An 18,999-nucleotide genomic window follows, 5' to 3' on the forward strand; every position below is an offset into this window, starting at 1 on the left:
TAATACACACACATCATTGATAGATAAGATGGATGAATACATAAATACGCTTAAAACCACAGAAACAAAAATGAGATGAAATTTAAAGAAATCATTACATAATATGAGCACATCTAAAACATGAATTCATCAACACCGCTAAAAGTTAAAATCTTTCCAGCTTCCAGGATTCTCCTCTATGGGATAATCGACATAGTATCAATCAAAAGTAAAACCAGGATCAAGTACTGACCTTCCTAGGAAGGTGATTGCCCACGTGGAGTACGGCCACCACGTGCACCACGACCACGGATGGCCCTGCCACGGGCTCTGCTGGGGGAAGAAGCAATCAAGCCAGCCTGTCTCAGATGTGCTCTTTGCCTTGCTCTCTCCTGTAGATTAATGGTCGTTGAGCTATTCAGAGGTGATACTGGTTTCGCACCTGCATCTGGTGTGGGAGCAGGCCCACCTTGTTCTGAAGATGTAGGAGCAGACCCACCTTGTTCTGAAGACCCGGCGGCATCAACAGAAGTGCTAACTGACACTTCATCAGTGGTAGTCGCAATAGAAGATCCAGGGACCTGACTCGTTTCTGCAATTTGATCCGCATTATTATTAAGCTTAATAGAACTATCAAGCATGCTCTCAGTCATGTCAACATTCTTATCTTCCTCTGGGGTTTCAGAAGGATCAATCTCCCCTGCTTCTAAGCTCGCTGAAGCTAATGGTTCAGCAATGGGAGAATTCTCCCGTTCTACGGATTGTTCTGGCTGAAATTCTCCAATTTCAGAGGCCCCCATCTCATTAAATACATTGCTATCACCATCATTATCAGCAAAGTCCGCAACAAGTTCTCCCTCTTCTCTCTCACCACCAGATTCTGTAACTATTTGCTGGATGTCCTGTTCAGTTTGATCTCTCAATTGATCATCAGATACCAGAGTTTCACTTGGTTTGTCCAGTTTTTCTTCTGCAACTTCACCTGTGTCGCTCAATAGCTCGGCCTGAGTTTGTTCATCCGTTGTTGGCTCTTCCACTTGCTCACCTGCAGTCTCAAAATCTTCCCTTTCAGCATCAGCATGCTCCTCCTTATTAATGCCTTGCTGAAGGTTTCCGGCATCATCTGATGATTCCTCAATGGGTACAACTTCCGAAAGCTTCACAGGAGCAGCTGATGGTTCTTCACCACCCTCTTGTGCGCTCTCTGAAGCTTTTGACTTTTTCAGCAGAGGAGCTGGCGTATCAGAGCTTGTTTCTTCTGGAGCTAGCATCTCATCTTGCAGATCAGAAGAAACTGAAGCTGATGGGCGTTTACGCGCAGACGCTGTTGCCAGGCCAGTTACATTTCCTTGACTTTCTGTATTCTGGGATGACAACCCGATGTTAGACTCATCTGCTTCTGACATCTCCACATCACCTTGAGGTTCCTTGGGCTTTGTAATATTAGGACGGACTAGTTTCCTTCCCATTTTAATGTTTGCCTTAGCTACAGCAAGTCTTCTCTCTTCATTTGTTCTAGTCGGAGGAATATTTGCAGCTGACACTGCAGGGGTTTGAGTCAATGAAGTGACTGCTTGACCAACCGGAGCACCAGCAGATGATGCATTATCCAGAGGAGTGTCAGTGGTGGCAGAATCTAGCTCGCCACAAGCTGGTTGTGCAACCTGTTCAAAATTCTCTACAGCCTGGTAATATGCAGAGGCAAAGTCCTCCAAAAGAGTACTGGAAAAATCTTGGCCCACAGATGTACTTTCCGTCTGACTACCTCCGGAGTTCTTCAATTTCTCCACTTCATCTTGAAGCGCTCTCAAAGCTTCTTTATGCTTCTTCAGCTCGTCTGAGAGCTTTGTCTTCTGCTGAGTAACAATCTCACGAGATTCAATAATTGTTTTCCGTATCTTCTGACTTTTTTCTTTTTCTTTATGATGATCTTCCTTCTCCTTCTTCAGGTCCTCCCTGTGCCTCTCAAGTGTTTTCTCCAGAATTTGTATTCTGGTGTCTTTCTCCTTCTCCTTTTCCCTCAGAGCCTGTTCACCTGCAAGGTCCACTGTATTTCTTTTTACCTGTCTGGCCTCCTCTAATTGTTTGGAAAAGGCCTGCATTTCTTTGCTCATCTCCTCTTTTTCCTTCAATAATTGTTCAGACTTTCTCCTTGCCTGAAGACTTAGTCGCCTCATTTTTTCAGCCTCAGACTTCAGAGAAGCCTCAGCTTGCAAGATTTCATTAATCCTCGTCTCTCTTTCGTTCAATTCTGTTCTGCTTCTGGCAAGGTCTCGCTCTAAAAGTGATATAGCATCCTGCTTTTCTGATAAAAGTTTCTTAGTTTCCTCTAACTGTGAATCTCTCTCTCTTAAACTGACCTGAATTTGCTGAAAAGATTCTTTCAGACGATTGTAATCATCAAGATCAACATTATTGCACTTCTCCACCAACTCATCAGTTCTCTTTTCAAGATGCACTTTTTCCATCTTTAGAATTTCAATTTCCTTTCTATAACCTTCCAACTCAGTGTCTCTATCTCTAAGAAGCTTCTCCAAATTCTCCGTTTCAATCCTAACATTCTGCAATGCTTCACGAAGCTTCTGGCATTCTTCAAAGTTATGCCGATTCTCCTCTCTGAGCTGCATGTTGCTTTCACGAAGTAAAGTTAGTTCTCTAACCTGTAGTTGAAGAGACTTGAACTCGTCATCTGTGAATAAAGATGCTCGTGCTTTTGCTAGCTCTGTATTTAGCGATGTTTGTGCATTCTCAGCTGACTTCAAAGCAACCTCTAGCTGAGATTGCAAACGTAGCTTTTCTTGCTTCAACAATGAGATCTCTGTTTCAGCTATTTCCTTTGTCCGTCGAAGATAATTCACCACATTTTGCAGCCCATCATCATCAGCAAAACTCTGGGAACTGCTTCCAGAAGCTATTCCACGTTCCTTCTCTGCTAATCTGATGTGCAAGGCCTCAAGTCGACTGTGAAGCATCTTGTTCAGTTCATTGACTTCACTGTATTTCTTATCTGCTTCATTCTTATAAGCTTCTATAGCTAACTTTTCTATTTCCCATTTCGACTTCAGGTCAATCTGCACATATAAGCAGATAAGATCTCAATTGTACAATTCTTTCAAAATAACTGCAGAACAATAAAAGTCAGTGAACCATAACTTGGAAGAAACACATAATCAATGGTACATTGGTGCATCGCCAACTAGTAAAACACAACCCTCGGTTCCACCCTCCGCATCAATAAGGCAGATATTCATCAAGACCTCACCTCCCAGTCCTCATTGCAAGGTAAAAGCTTCACCATGCTTTTTGTCAATAATTACCAATTATTTATTAGTCTACTACATGAATCTTTTTTAATTGACAGCACACATTGTCCATATAATTTATAACTTTAGTCTTTTTCAGATTAATCATTTATCGTAAGAAATGAAGAGGAAGAAATATATTTCATCCACAGTCAGGTGAAATACCTATCCAGGTATAGGTTCTCTTAGTTTTCTATAGTTACTATCAAAGGAAAAGGCACAGGAGAAGCCCAAGGTTCCAATATGATTTCCCTGCAGTTGACTCGAGATATCTTCACACGTAAATCATAATTAAGTCATTACCTTTTCTCTGGGATGGTATTAAGTCATTCTTGATGTGATGATTTGCACTTATATCACACTTAGGTTGTCTACCTCCTCCCAACCAGAAAAGGAAAAAAGAGACCAACTCTTTCAAATAGAGCTTCTGAGTACTAACACGCATAATCAACAGCTTTTAGCTTTATGTTCCAATGCTTTTCAATTAGCTCATTCAAACTCAAGGTCCAAATATAGGCCTTAATATCCTCTACCCTACCGCCAATCCTAGTAGTCCCATTATGCATGCAAGATAGTTTAACTAGAACTAAGCAGAAATACAAGACAAGAAGTGAAATGCAATAGATAAAAATCATACGTTTTCAGTTTTGAGAGCATCCACCACTTTACGGAGCTCAGTTGTCTCTTCTTGAGCTGAAGCCAAAGCTTGTGATGTTTTTGTCAACTCTTGAATTGTTTCTGACTGTAGAATAACCTGGATAAATATAACCAAAACCATAAAGAAACAGGGTTTATACTTTGTTTTAGCAAAATCACTGAGATTGAGAACAAGAAACATGATACATGCGCACGTAAACAAACAGGCAACTTGAGGAGGTTGAAAATTGCTAAACCAATGGAATCAATCTTTTTAGAAACGTGATTCTCCTGCGGGAAAGGGAGGAAAATATAACTTGATTTGGGAGTATTCAATCCCATACAAACCATTTATTAGATGTTGATGATGCCAATCACTATATTTCTCCCAACTTACTGGAAACAATTCCCTACACAACATAAGGTACAAACCAAAACCAAGATAAAGGCTTCCATCTATCAATTCCATGATGCATGCATGTTGGGAAGTTGATTTTTTATTTTTTTTCTGGGGGATGTCATGCAGGGTTCATATAATCAAGAAGGAAACAATTTGTCATGATTCATAAGGTGTATAGTAGACTAGGAGCAAAATGAAACTAGCAAAATTCAAGAGAAAGCTTGTGCCCTTGCATGTGTAAATAAAACAGGATATCTTTTCGCATAATTCAGTCAAACTGTGAGAATCTGGCCATAAAAAGGAAAATAAAATTTTCTACAGCAAGTTAAACACAAGCTCATCCACCAAGCTGAATTTCATTTTTTCTCAAGAAGCACCTAAGCTCCACAGGACATAATATCAAAACACAAATTTCAAGACCTAATTAACACGACTGACATAGTAACCGCAACCTGATTCACTTTAGCTTTTATGATGAATAAAGATAAATCATATAACCTGCAGAAAGCCAAACGATATGAAATTAACGGAACCTGTCTTTCATAATTATCTTGAGCACTTCGCCATCTTTGGTGCTCTCTCTCCAAATCCTCTTTTAAGGCAGAGATTCTTGATTCCATTACCACAATCTGTGACCTAGTTTACAAGAACAAGCAACAAACCTATGTCAATTGGACATATAAGATCATAATATCTAAATATTTTGTCCCAACTTTGAGCCAAGTGTGGGTCTATCTCTACCTTAAAAAATTAATAAATTTCAACTCACTGTATCATCATATGGCACAAACTTTATAATAATCAAACCTTGCCAGAAAAGTTAACCGAACTACATTGGGTGATAATACCAACCAACATAACTCACATTTTAACAGAACAATCATCCTTCAGATTAGCAATTTCAGACAAAGCACCAGCAAGGGCCTCTTCTTTCCCAGCAGTTGCAGAAATTGCTTCCTCGGTCTTCAGTTTACATTCACTTTCAAGCTCGTTGATGCGTTCTCTAAGTGAATGAAGCTCAGCTTCTAAAGATCTCTTAACTTCATCAGCCTGAAACACAAATTCCATTTAAATGGCACTAGCTAATGAGGTTACTGAACATTCTGTGGAAGTTAAACTGCAACAATAGTACCTCATTTCTAAAATTCTCATGGGCCAGCTCCATCTGTTTGAGTGCTTCTTCATTGACTTGCGCTATGCTCTTGTACTGAGAGAACTGAATTTCAGCACTTGAAATGTAGAACTAAAATACAAAAATTATAACTCGCATACCTGAAGCATGTGATCTTTGCTAGCCTGTGCTTCCCCTCTCCATTTTTCAATTTCATCCCGGAAATTCGCCAACATCTAAAGGATTGAAAAAACATTTCAATCAACATTCTTAATAAACGATCTTGAATGTGCCTCACCGTGTATTGCGCTAAATTAGAGTAAAATAAGAAAGAACCGACAAGGAAAATTGCTCTAGGATTTATATGAGATGTGATAAAATATGACTGTAAGCCTAAAATTTGGATTCAAGCCAACATTACACCAGACGATCTATTGACCAATTGAAGAGAATTTTGCTGAAATTCTTGGTAGATATTGTCTAAGGTAACTCCCGCAATATGCATTGTTGGTAGATCTTATACAAGGGTAACATATTCATACATTGAAAGACAAGCGAACATTGGGGGTCACAGAGAATATGGGAGGAAATAACATCAAATCCAACACAGATTCAAGTGCTGATGGAGGCTAGCATACACCAAAAGGTGCAATTCCTATTCTGTTGACCCGTTTGGTGGCATCAACCTAATTAATGCCTATATTTTGCCCAGAAACAGAAAAATAGGTGGAAAATACAGAGACATCGAGGAAATACATTTTTAGTTGATAGGTGATAGGTTCACCATCCGAATATGACTCAAGTTTACAATACTTAAAATTACATGACATAACTCAATTAAATTCAATGTAGCACAGTTCTCAATAGTTTGCCTACTATTTATGAATATCCTAGATAGTTTTAAAGATTTGGCCAAGATATGAGATATGCCAATAAATTATGTTAGCATACATAATTAGAGCAAAGAATACAAAAAACAGAATAACTCCCACAAGAAGAATCACTTGAATCCAATTGAGGGACCCTAATGGGTAGAGAATAGGATGATTTCAAGCGCCCACGTGAATGGAACTCTCATCTAAATTCAAACTTAAAGGGACTTACATCGAATCAAACAATTAGTTGAAACATATGAATTTTATCTTGTATCAATTTGATAAGCAAAACATCAATTACAAGGTATAACACAATTTTTGGAATTGTTTAGGATTCGAAAGAATTCAGGTGCAACATGATAATTTTATAGCCAGTTCTCAGCAAGGCTTCTTCCAACTCCAGACTCATTACACGTCGCTATGGTGAAGATTGGACGGGGGTAATAAATGCATTTTATCGTTGTCAAATTGATCTCTTTATTTAAACCGGAGAAATGTTAAGGACGATGTTTAATTTGTTTAAATACAGATAAATCACGTGAACAACCAAATATGGTAAAGCTCAGAAGTCAGTATCAATACAGAACAAATGTTAGATATAAGTGATCATCAGAATTACCTTTTCAGTAGAAGAGGATGGACCATCTGCACCATCACGATCCTGCAGCATAAATTAAGAGAGACAATATTCAAAATAAAGTAGCAATATGCTCAATCAAAACTTGGACAGAAGACCCAGCGGCTGAAAAGTAAGGAATTATTCCCAATACTGCACAGCGGAAAGCAATATGGACAACCAACGAACAACCACCCTTTATTATGAATGACCAAATCATGATAAAGATACATCCTTTTCTAATTATATCACTTTTGTATGTCTTCTATTTCTGGTTGGTTCTGGGCCTTTTTTTCCTTTTTCTTTCTTCTTTTTCCCAGCGATTGGGGGTTATTTGGAGTTCTAACGTGCATAAAATTAAAAAAGAATACCTTTGTTCTTCCAGATTCCATAATCTTTTCCAAATCAGAGCAACGAGCCTGGATAAAATACTTGCACCAGTCAAAAAACTACTACTAGCCTAAATGACCAAGCAATAGAAGAACTAAATAAATGTTAAAGAATAATCCCCATTATCATATAGAAATGAGTTTCCCAAGTAAGGACCTCTGCAACTGCAGCCTTAGACTCAGCAATTGCCACCGACTGCAAGGCACTAGCCAATTCTTTATTCAATTCCTCAACTTGTCTCAAAGCATTCTTCAAGGTGCTTTCACGCTCAAGAGTGAGACTCCGAACATTATCTCGCTCTTCTTGAAGCTCCCTCTTTGCCTCAGCCCATTCTCTCTGCATAGAAATACTTCAGGATACATCACCAACCAAAAAGGAAATTACACATTTATGGGCACAAACGCGCACGTATAAAAGGATCAAAAAGGCTAGGAAAGCTTTCATTATGCTTCTTGTGCATGCCTACAAAGTCAAGAATCATAACTTTCACATCCACAGGTTGGATGCACAACAAAATAACAGGATTCAGTACCTCAATTTTGTGGATATACTCCTCTTGCTTTCTCCTTTCAATAGCTCTGGCATCCTGGACCGTGGAGACAATAATAGTTAGATCCTGAATAATCCTCAATAACTGACTGCAAAGACAAGAAAAATCATGGAAGAAAAACTACCTCGCGCACTTCCTCGGTACTCTGTATGGTGTCTAAACTAGCCTAAAGAAAAGTAACAATTAAAATGAGTGCTGGCACAAAACATTTACAATATGAATACATCTTATTCATTTCATCATCTTTTTCATCATTAATATTATAAGCAAGGAAGTGAAGACCTGCAACCGGTGAACTCTCTCTGACAAACTACGAACTTCATCAGATGCTCTCTTTTCAGAGTTCTGCAGTATTTCCTTTTCATGCTTCAATATTGATACCTGTAACGAACACATAACATTCATTATCATTGAAAAGAAAATCCAATAGCACCAAAAAGGCAGAGAGCGGGCAGCGACCTCCATTGTTAACTTTCGCGAAAGTTCATTGGACACATCCACCGACTCAGCACTTTCACGCAGCTTTCTCTGGTAGTCAACTACCAACTGTGAGAACTCAACGTTTCTGGCTATAAGTCCATTATGTTCTTCTCTCTGAGATAAACAATTAACAAATTCTATACATAAGACCAACAGCTTAAATGCGCACATATTAAAGAAACTAATGTGCTAGATCCGTGACATCCATCCCGTGTTTGCTCAAATTAAATTACAGCTTTCAAACATGTCAACCTGATGCTCAAATTCCTTCATAAATCGGGCAAGTTTTTCTTGTGCAAATTGTGCTTCTAGGGCTAACTTGTCACGTTCAGCTCGCAGTGATATTATGTCATTCCTGGGTAGCACAATAAATACAAACCATTAATGAATAAATGAAGATAACTAGAGGTAGAAAGTCATATCCCTTCTAAAAGCACCCAGTAGAGAATAAGATCAAGATAACTACAGTTAGAGGCCATGTTCCTGGAGAAGCGCCAGATGACCAGAAAAGGTTCGTCCATTCTTTGTGGGCATAGATCTATGATCAAGAAGTTGCAGGGAAGGCAACTCTGAGCCAACAGATCTAAAAATGAATATCATCTTTCCAAGTTTACATATCTTATTCACCAAGCAAATAAACAAGGTCAGTAAACTCCCGTAATCACACACAAGCTATGTACCCTTTTACTTTCACGCCTCTAGAATCATCACCAATACTACTAATACTTATAAATTATCAAAGTGTTTACTCAATAGAATGTGACATACTGCCTGGTAACTGTTAGCTCCAACACATATTTCTCTCTCAGGAGTTTAATAGTACAATGCACCCGATAACTAGTACTTTCATTGCCAATAGTGATAACATTAACATAATTATGGAGTAACAACTCAGACAACAGAATAGGCAACAACTGTTCAAAATTAATACAGTTGCAATCATATAAACTGAACCTAATATTATTTATACATCATTGCTGCACTTATTTCTACATTTAAATATCTCAACTGTATTAATAAAAGCAATCTGAGAGGCCACATGGTCGCCGCGGCTGATATGAGAAACCAAAAAATAAGCACGCTGCATTCAGAAACCTAAGCTCACAGATCTAAGAGACCAAAAGTAAGTGTGCTGCCTTCGACTACCTAGCTCGTGAGTCATGAACTACCATGACAATCATTACATCAAATGTACCAGGAAAAATGCATTCAAATATAACAATGGCATGCAAACAAACTGATTTCAATAGGATGACAGCAGCTGTTAACTCCACCATCCTAGTTTAAATAGTAGCACTGTATTCCCCTGCTGATCCTAGTGGCACCCACATCGTGACATCCAACTAATGCTTTATCTGAATATTCCATCACTATGAACTGCCAGACAGCATTAGTCACAGGAGCATAACAAGAGCACATCACTTTAACATCGACGATTAGCAAGGGAAAAGGGAAAGTTAAACTAATGAAAAGTTTGACAAACACAAACATAATATAATCCACAAGCAAAATATAGAACTAAGAACGAAATGAAGATAGCAGGGAGAGAAAGACCAAAGTAGAAAAAAGAAAAGAAAATATTGACGTGCCTAGATTTAGCTAAATCTTCTTCAAGATTCTTCAGGCGCTCCAAAGCCTGCTCTTGCACTTCTTTTGATGAATCCTACAAAGTATAACATGTAATCAGAAACAGGAATTAGTTAGACACAGCACTGATGATAGCCACAGGCCACAAGAAATCTTTTTCTCTAGCTAATTTTACAGACATACATAACTAATTGCACGTAAAGGCATGATCTCCATGCTTCCTCGTTCTGCACATAAAAAACACAAGTTATGTCAGAGAATGATAGCAAATGAACTACTAACTAAGCAACAAAAGTAAATAAAAACAATGCCAATTAGATAAATAAGGGAGATTATCTGCTTAATCATGAACAAAATCATGGACAAGAGCTTGTTCCATAGCTCACTTAGCAGTTGTCCGATGTTAAATGGCTGTTAGCCCAAGCATGCACCTATCCCACCCCCACCTTCAAACAACCATCACCAAAGGAAGCAACATAGGAGACACAAAAACTGAGAATTCACCATCAGATATCCAACTTCCAACTTAGTGGTTGAACAAAACAAGACCAGGAGAGACTCTTCTACTGATGTTTGATGCATTGACAACCCAAAGGCACTCCATGTGAAGAGTTCACTCAAAAGCATGAAAATAGCAATCTAGAGCAAGGGATTACAGAGAATGGCACAAGGGAGCCAGAAAAAGAAATGACGAAAGTAGGAAAACCTGGAACTGCTTCTTGAGGATGAGTAGTATGAGCACGAAGTTTATGTTCCTCTTCATATAATTTCTTGTACATCGCCACCTATTTGCATATAAATAAAGAATTTGCAAAGCATAAACAAGTCAATTAAAAAAATATACTGAAATATCACATGATGAACAATAGACACAACGTAAAGCACACACGAAGCACTTAGAGAAACTTACAGCGCTATGAAGTGATTCAATCATTGTTGCCTGTTCCTCTGCTTTCAGTAATACTGCGTTAACTTTAGATGCAGCCTCCTCTGTATGCTTCTGAAGCTCTTTCTCATACTTATCCTGGAAATTTTACAAGAACACCTGTGAGCTCAATAATGTTCGAATGAAGCATAATGAATGCAACTACAACGGGAATTTGATAATGCCTTCAACTCTGCTTCTTTCTCCTCAATTTGGTCAGAAAGGTTGCGAACAAGACTCCGCAACTGGACATTTTGTTCAACTAATCCATTTATATCCTTGAAGGTCAACTGCAACATAAAGAGACTCAACACCCATCATTCCTTGTTTCTAGGTAAGCAAGTCACTTGCATGTAAAGGGAAATGACACAAAAACATACCAGCCGTTCAGATATGATATTTTCAGTATTAGATTCAGCATTCAAAGGTACAGCAGGACCAGTGATCAGCTCATCATCATTATAACGAGCAACAGATCCACAACGCAACTGAACATCTCGACACTCCTTTAAAAGGACAGCCACCTAAGACAGCAACAAAAGTAGGTGTAGAAAGTTTTTTTAAAAAATGTTAACAAGCATAGGCTACATACTGCACAATCACAAAACTAGAAAGCATGAAAATGAAAGCTCCCGAAGGTTTATCAGTTCAGAACCCAGCTCACAGCAAATGTACCTGTGACATCAATGTAATATCTCAAATTTAAACCAAACAATTGAGATGCCATGAAAATCAAACCTGCTTTTGGAGGTCACCTATCTCCTTCTGAGCAACCACATAGTCACGTTCCTGCCTCTTTAAGCTAGCCTAAAAAATGAATTGGGTATGTGTCAACCTCAAAGACAATACTCAAGAGGGACCAATGTGCTTTAGTACCAATCTAGACAAGATCACGGCGCAAACCTTCAGCTCCTGAATGGTTGTCTGCAAAGTAGAATGCTCAGACAGTGAATGCTGCAGTTTTTCATTTAAAGCAGAATATGCCTCAACAAGCCTCTCATGTTCCTCTGCAAAAAGACATTTCTTCAATTGTCAGCTCAACTTTATTTCTTGGGCTTCCACATTGACTGTAGAACTGTAAGAAAGACCAACAAATGAAAACAGTATGGATGCTTGGTACTAGATACATACATATATATATATATACATCTCAAAGGCCACTTATGTGCTTCTTTGAAACTTTCTTCCAACTAAGGAAGAAATAAAGTTGAAAAGACATGGCAATACAACAATAAGAGGCTAACAAATGACCTCACCTATCAATCAGAAGCTCAGGCTACATGCCAGCTCTCATCAAAAGAAGATATATATAGTTATCAGCACATTCGCATATGTATAACAATGATCCATGTTCATGACCAAAAAGAAAAATATATCTTGCTTTAAACAAGCAAGGATATGCAGAAGGAACAGAAAGCCATTAGTTTCCTATCCTGTTTCCTGAAGCATAAACTTCAATTTAAATAGTGTATCTTCCTTGTCAAACATCTTGGCACCACTTGTAAAGATAATATGGCAAAACTTTATGGTTAGCAGGCTTTACCCGACCAAAATAACAGGCATCAATGCTTGCATTAGGAATAATTATATCATGACATAATTCTTTCCCCTACCGCAAAAAGCATATAACAGCAAGCAAATACCTCGTTCATCCATGATCACTCCTGCTTTTTCTTCTATTTCATAAAGCACCTAAAGTTAACATAAATAAAGGTCAGAAAACCAAAAGAGATCAGTACCAAATCGTTACTTAGAAAATCAAGCAATTAAAGGAAAGCCATTTTTTATAGCCAGGTAGAAGAAGAAGGAAAGAAGATATTCAACTTCACAACTTTCTGGCATCTGTCAACAAAATAGCCAAATACATTGATATAATTGTGGGTGACCACAATCTATGGTAGCATGCAGTAACCATGTTATATTGCATATAACATTTTTCAAATGCAGCTAGAATTAATGTGAGTACCAAGGAAATAAATAGAGCTCTACAAACAGAAGCAAGCAGTAGGTTCTAGAGCAACCATCAAACTAGATACACAGACCAGCTAGTCCATACTGTTTATAACCCAGAACCATTCTGTTGAGAATATTATGTTCCAAATAACTTGACAAAGTCCCTTTTCAGGATTGTGGAAAATGATAAGTTCTATTTCACCTTGAAAACAGTTATCCTTTTCTCTTTTGATCCACGCTTCATGGTTATCATTTAGTCTTTGTTTTACTTTCTTCCAAGTCCAAACTATACTTAAGGTGGTAAATAACCTTACAGCTATAAAATACAGGTCAATTATATAATAATTTTGGAAACTAACAGTAACAAGTTAACCTTATTGTCAGCATAACAGATTTTATGATGTAAAACATCAAAAGAGAAACGACAGATACAACCATAGCAGGTATATAAACCACAAAAGTTAATCAAGAATTTCCTTTATACAATATCCTGATTTGAGAAAATTAGAAAAGAACGTGGAGAATGTGACGACTTTCTAGCTCTAAATCTTAACATTTGCTACAACATCAAAATAATCAACAACAGGAATGACAGGAGAAAAGTTTTACCAGCTAACAAAGTATGCGTAGGGAAACATCTATAAATGGCTTTGATAATAAATGCAAAGTTAAGAGCAGCTCAGAGGATATTCACACAGTTCATTTCTATCTCTAAATCTGAAATTTCACCACACTGGCCACTAGGCACAGTAAGAGAGAACAATAGCTTCATGGCTAATCAAAGGATGCACAAGGAGGTGCAGAAATTGCTTCGAACAAAAGCATAAGCAGGGCATGATCCAAACAGTAAATTTTGAAGTTAGTGACAACGGAAAACAGCATCAGGATCCAGATACATCACTGAGGACTAGCAATAAGCATGATTTGACTATAGCATATAGAAACTAGGTAACTTGGCATCAAAGACATTTGTAACGGTTCAATAAAACATACACGCTCCAAGATAGCTTGGGTTTGTTTTCTTCCCAGTTGCTCATGTCGTAGTGCATCAACAGCTTCTTGGTATTTGGAATACATTTTAGCCAGCTTCACCAAAGCATGCAAACAACTAAGTGAGTGCAAAAGGATAAGCTAAGTAATTTATAATATTGATCCTATACTTTGCGTTGGAAAGGCTAATAGAGGGAAAAATTACGGTTTCCGAAAGATTTATTACAAGAATAATAAAACAGAAATACAACTCACAGTCCACCCATCCCTGAGAAGTGAAGCAGCTAATGCTGTTCCCGAAACGCCAGAAGGGATTCTAGGTACAATTGCTCGATCATCTTCACCCATTTCATCAGTATTAACAGAGTTTACCCACCTAGATTTAAAGAAAGTGAAAAGAAATTAAAGCTTTGCAGTTGTTAGTAGGAAGTTGTAAACTGCTATTTGTTTGTCATTATTTAATGCATTCAGACAAAAATGTCTTGCAAAAATCAGTGGAAAACAAAAGGATAAAATATTCAACTTTATCTAGAAAAACTTCTGACGTTGCAGAGTCACTCACGAGTCGGTTGTAAAACTACTCAGAGGAAGAAGTTGTAGCTTGTTTTCTTTCCTTAATGTTTCCAATTCTGCTGTGGTAGTCTGAAGCTTCTCTTTTAGACCAGCAGACTCCTATCCCAGCCAAAAGAAAAAGTAAACATAAGTTACCACAGATGCATAACTAGCTACCAGAACAGAAAGAACAATGGCAAAAGCTGGAAAATAAACCAAATTGAAACAAGTGAACAACTATGATCAACAAAGAAGTTGAGCAAAAAGTATTTTCTAGAGAGGCAAAACCATTGCCTTCTATTCCTTTTCCTTCGCAGTTCTGCAAGAAGGCTATCGCAACCTAACAAACACAAAAAATGCACGTAGACATCAACAGACACTCATTAAGTGAATGAGCCAGAGACTGTTAAGTGCATGGTCAGACAGAACTGAGAAACACACATTGAGCCAGTGAACAAAAGATATCTAATTCCAAGATACAGAATCTTGTGAATGTTCAATAAAAGAACTGCCCAATTGCTGTAACCCAGGTGCACTTGTAATAAACATGCTAACAAAATTCTTTTCTAGTGAATAAAGTATTACTGTAATAGAATGGATATAAAGAATGGAGAACCATGCAATCAGTTCCTGCTCCTGTAGTTTATATCCTGATCGTAAGGAAAAGACACTGGAGGTTGAGCTAGTGCTGAGGAGCAGATACCAAATTATAAAATACAATAACAATGTTAAGCTTGGGATTGTGAAAAGGACCGACCATAATCTATTATGCATGTCTTTGACCTTTTAGATTTCTTACATAACAGGCGTTACAGAAAAGAAGAGGTCGACTATTAACAAAGAACTGAATGATTACCAGAGGAAAATGCACATGAAACAAGGCATACCTTTTCCACTTCCTTCCTTGCAGACTCTTCCTTTTCAAGCCTATCTTTGTAATCACTTTCAATTTGATTTAAGTGAGTCTAACCAGCAGCAACAACAGAGTTAGACAGCAAAAGTACGTAGCATATTAATGAAGCAAGTTCATAGGAGGAATTAGTGCATTGCGTGTCATTCGGCAGTTTTGGACAAAATAATTATAAACATGGCTTACTTCTAAAGCCTTAATGACTCCCTCAAGATCGGTTGCCTTCTTGGACCATTCCTCCGAACTTTCCTTATACAAGTCCACAAGCTTGCTTACCTATGTGGTCAAAAAACATTCAAACACAAACCAGCTATCAAATGCATAGATATGGCAAAATGTTCGCACATAAAATACGGTTTACCAGTGCATTGCTTGAAAATATGTAATCAATAACATGAAATCTTAACCAGATATCCTTTAATAACTTGGAAGTCCATCAAATAACTAAGAAGAGCATGACTCATTACAGACACACAAGACACACAACACAGACAAAAGTGGCAGTTTCTTACAAGAGATGTTCGTATTTTGTTTTTGTTATGCTGATCACCTTACTTCAGAATAAGTTGCAGAATAGGTCAGGTCAAACCCGACTCGAGCAATTATATCATACCGTCACCACTACAAATATACCCATGCAAACCCAACCAGTAGCCCACACCATAATCTCCAGCACCAACCACAATCACAAAATTGAAAGGGAAGACAAGTTGAAGAGAATGCTTCTAAAGCCAGAGGACAGAAATCATTAAACAATAGCCAAGAAAATACAGATGCTCTTGCATCAACCACACTCACAGTATTAAAAGGAAAGAACATTTGAAGAGAATAATTTTAGAGCCAGAACAGAAATCATTAAACAATAGCCAAAAAAATACAGGTAATCTGGTTAAGGAGAATTTACAAGCATTATTACATGGTTAAACTTACTGTAGCTATTTCAGCAGAGAAACGCTCCTCTGCAGCCGCAGCTGCATCCTTAGTTGACAACAACTCCTAGCGAAATATGTTAACAAATATATAAGGAGATGGAAAATTAAATAGAAATATAATGACATAGTGTCTCTTGAAAAAGAAAGGACATGCAAAAGAACACACCCTTTCTGTGGATGCAAGCTTTTCATCCAACTCCCTCACTCTATTCTTGTGCAATTTCAATGAACTAGAGCTCTCCTTAAATTTATTTTCTACCTGGAATTTAGAGAAAATATCGCATTAAAGTCATAAAGTGCATTTCAATTAGAATATCAGACTCTATATTAAAATTGAATCCTCTTTTCCTTGTTAGGAGTACAAAAAAATGATTCTTACATCAGCAAGCTTAGAATTCATATCAGCCTCAAGCTCTCCATGAGCTTTGCGCAGCTGGATAAGACTGTCAACCTTAGCCGTCAACTCCTCATTAAGCCATGTATTATGCCTCTCAAGAAGCTCTTTTTCCTGCTCAGATTCAAATAAAAATCATGATGTTAGTATAGCCCACACCCAGAAGAAAGGCCCCTGCAAAAGAATTGACAAATTCTACCTTCACATTACATAATCTAAAAATAGAGAGGTAGTGTTGTGCTAAATGCTGGGGGAGAAAAAGCAATTTGCAGTAGAGTTCAGTATCAAATGCAACTAAGAGAATTTGACTTCGTAGATTTGAACAATTAATCAGGTTGCAAAATTGTAACAAAAAATTAAACAATCTCTTCACTTATTAAAAAGTGCAACTCAAGGTACACTTTTGACTTTCAATGTTCAGATGCTAAATATTTGTTTCTGCACAACTTTGTCCACACTTCACGATACACTAAGATGTCGATCAACTATAGTTTGCTGTATAGAGTGCAATGGGAACCATCTGCACTGAACAAGGAATTAACCATAGAATCATTGCATAAATCTATTCAACTCTTAATAGAATGTTCCATTTTCTGTAAGGAGGCCCCAACAATACCTAAAAGGAAAACTTCTGTTTTCCATATACTCACTGATAAGTTATCTAGCACTAGAAAAAGTAGGATTATAGAAAGGAAAGACAGATAGATGCACCACATGCATATGCACCATGAAAGTGTAGATACAAGGAAAAAAAAATTAAATTAAGGATCAGAAGCAGTGGTTAGTCCATAGTTGAATGCAAACATCATCATGTAAGAAGATATCCACTTACCAGCAAACATGGATATTTATCACAGAATTTAGATATGACAATATTGTAGATGTAACGACAGCAAATAAAAATAGAAGATCAGAAGCAATGGTTAGTGGTTAGTCCATGGTTTAAAAGCAAACATAACACATAAGAAGAGATCAAATCACCTGCAAAGCACGGGCAGATGTAGCCTGCAGTCGTCCCAATTCAGACTCCAGATCAGCCACTCGTGCTTCTTTTGATGCAGCATTCTCACTCAAATTGACCTTCAAAGCCGGGTTGTCAAGGATAAATGTAAAGTTTTTCATAAAACAAACATAATTTGTTGATGGAGCATAGTTCTTGCTCAACATTATCGATATAACACAAATCTTAAAGAAATACAACTAAAGATAAGATCCAAATAGATACAGGTGATGTCAACAATTATTTCACCACTCAACGAACAACAAAAAGAAAGCAACATAGTTAAAGGACATAGTCAACTAAAATTTCTCCAAGTACCATAAATAGTAGTATGACAATTAATTCACTTACAATCTTATCAAGATAACTCTTAATGGTGGCATTTTTCTCGCTGACTTCCAAATCCTTTTGCTCCAACAGTTCCATCAACTGCCTCTTTGATTTATGGAGTTCTGATGCTTCCCTTTTCAGCCTCTCAATCTCTCCATCTTTCTCAATCTTTATTTTTCCCCAACCCAAAACACAAGTGTGACTAGTTAGTAATCATCTAATACCCACCTAAATAAGTTATAGCACAAACTTACAGATTGAAGCACGAGTTGCTGTTTCTCGGATTGAAGTTGCGCGAGTTCAGAGGTGCGCTGTTCAAGGGAAGAGTTGAGTTCCGAGTGCTGAGACTGGAGGGACGAGTGTTCCGCAGAAAGGGAAACGTATTTCTGTTCAATGAGAGAGCAAGTTTGCTCGAGGGTGATGGACGCCGCATCAGCCTCCGCCTTGACCGTCTCGATTTGACTGTAGAGTTCCCGGATAAATGTATCCGCCCTCTCTGCCACCAGCCCGGCGTCCCCCGAGCACCGCTGGAATTCTTCCTCCGAAATAAACAGCGGCATCCCCTTCTCTTTCTTGTTCTATGTATACTCAAGTTATAAACAACTATCTTCCTATTACAAACATCACCTATTCTCTTCCTCTTCCTTTCTTCATTGAAAACCGTGCCCTAGTTATCCGCACCGAGGGATTCAAACAGGAGCGTCAAAAAAAAAAACCTAGCGATCGGAAAGTGAGCGTATAAACAAATGGAAGAATGCGAAAAATGGAAAGTTGGAGGGAGACTAGAAAAGCTTCTTCGCGTTTCCCTTACCAGCAAAACAGAGGACCGTTCGTATCTAAACCAACGTTACAATTTCTACACTCAGAACCGCAGACAGGGGTTGAGGAGGTCGGTGAATGTTGGGCTTCACTTTAAATGAAGCCCAATAGTATTGGGCCTTTTATTTTAAAGCCTATTCGACCCATTAATTCCAATATCGGGTTAGGTCACTAAACAGACGGATCTAGACCCAAGCCCAAATTTTGAAATACAACAAAATTATTTCCTTCGCTTAATTGTAATTACACGTATACTTTCTGAGCTTTG

The 18,999-nt window shown here is 37.9% G+C and overlaps 1 protein-coding gene across 1 annotated transcript; it reads right to left on the reverse strand.

Moving 5' to 3' along the window:
* On the reverse strand, nt 1-18,755 carry NUA (nuclear pore anchor). Its single transcript, XM_088883271.1, has 34 exons — nt 18,167-18,755; nt 17,934-18,080; nt 17,564-17,662; nt 16,568-16,696; nt 16,355-16,447; nt 16,187-16,252; nt 15,443-15,532; nt 15,234-15,311; nt 14,357-14,466; nt 14,050-14,170; nt 13,798-13,890; nt 12,495-12,543; nt 11,755-11,858; nt 11,590-11,658; nt 11,232-11,375; nt 11,037-11,141; nt 10,837-10,950; nt 10,633-10,711; nt 10,110-10,153; nt 9,933-10,002; nt 8,592-8,698; nt 8,319-8,453; nt 8,142-8,240; nt 7,984-8,025; nt 7,842-7,895; nt 7,466-7,645; nt 7,291-7,338; nt 6,923-6,964; nt 5,590-5,664; nt 5,450-5,524; nt 5,183-5,367; nt 4,851-4,953; nt 3,919-4,035; nt 1-3,050 (listed from the first exon to the last, which is right to left on the reverse strand). Exons 1-34 carry the CDS (start codon nt 18,470-18,472, stop codon nt 237-239), a joined length of 6,186 nt encoding a protein of 2,061 aa, XP_088739397.1. The 5' UTR covers nt 18,473-18,755; the 3' UTR covers nt 1-236.
* Between the last annotated feature and the right edge of the window lie 244 nt (nt 18,756-18,999).

The sequence above is a fragment of the Sesamum indicum genome, linkage group LG8 (genome assembly GCF_026168435.1).
Source record: "Sesamum indicum cultivar Baizhima isolate 11 linkage group LG8, ASM2616843v1, whole genome shotgun sequence".
Classification (NCBI taxonomy): Eukaryota; Viridiplantae; Streptophyta; class Magnoliopsida; order Lamiales; family Pedaliaceae; genus Sesamum; species Sesamum indicum.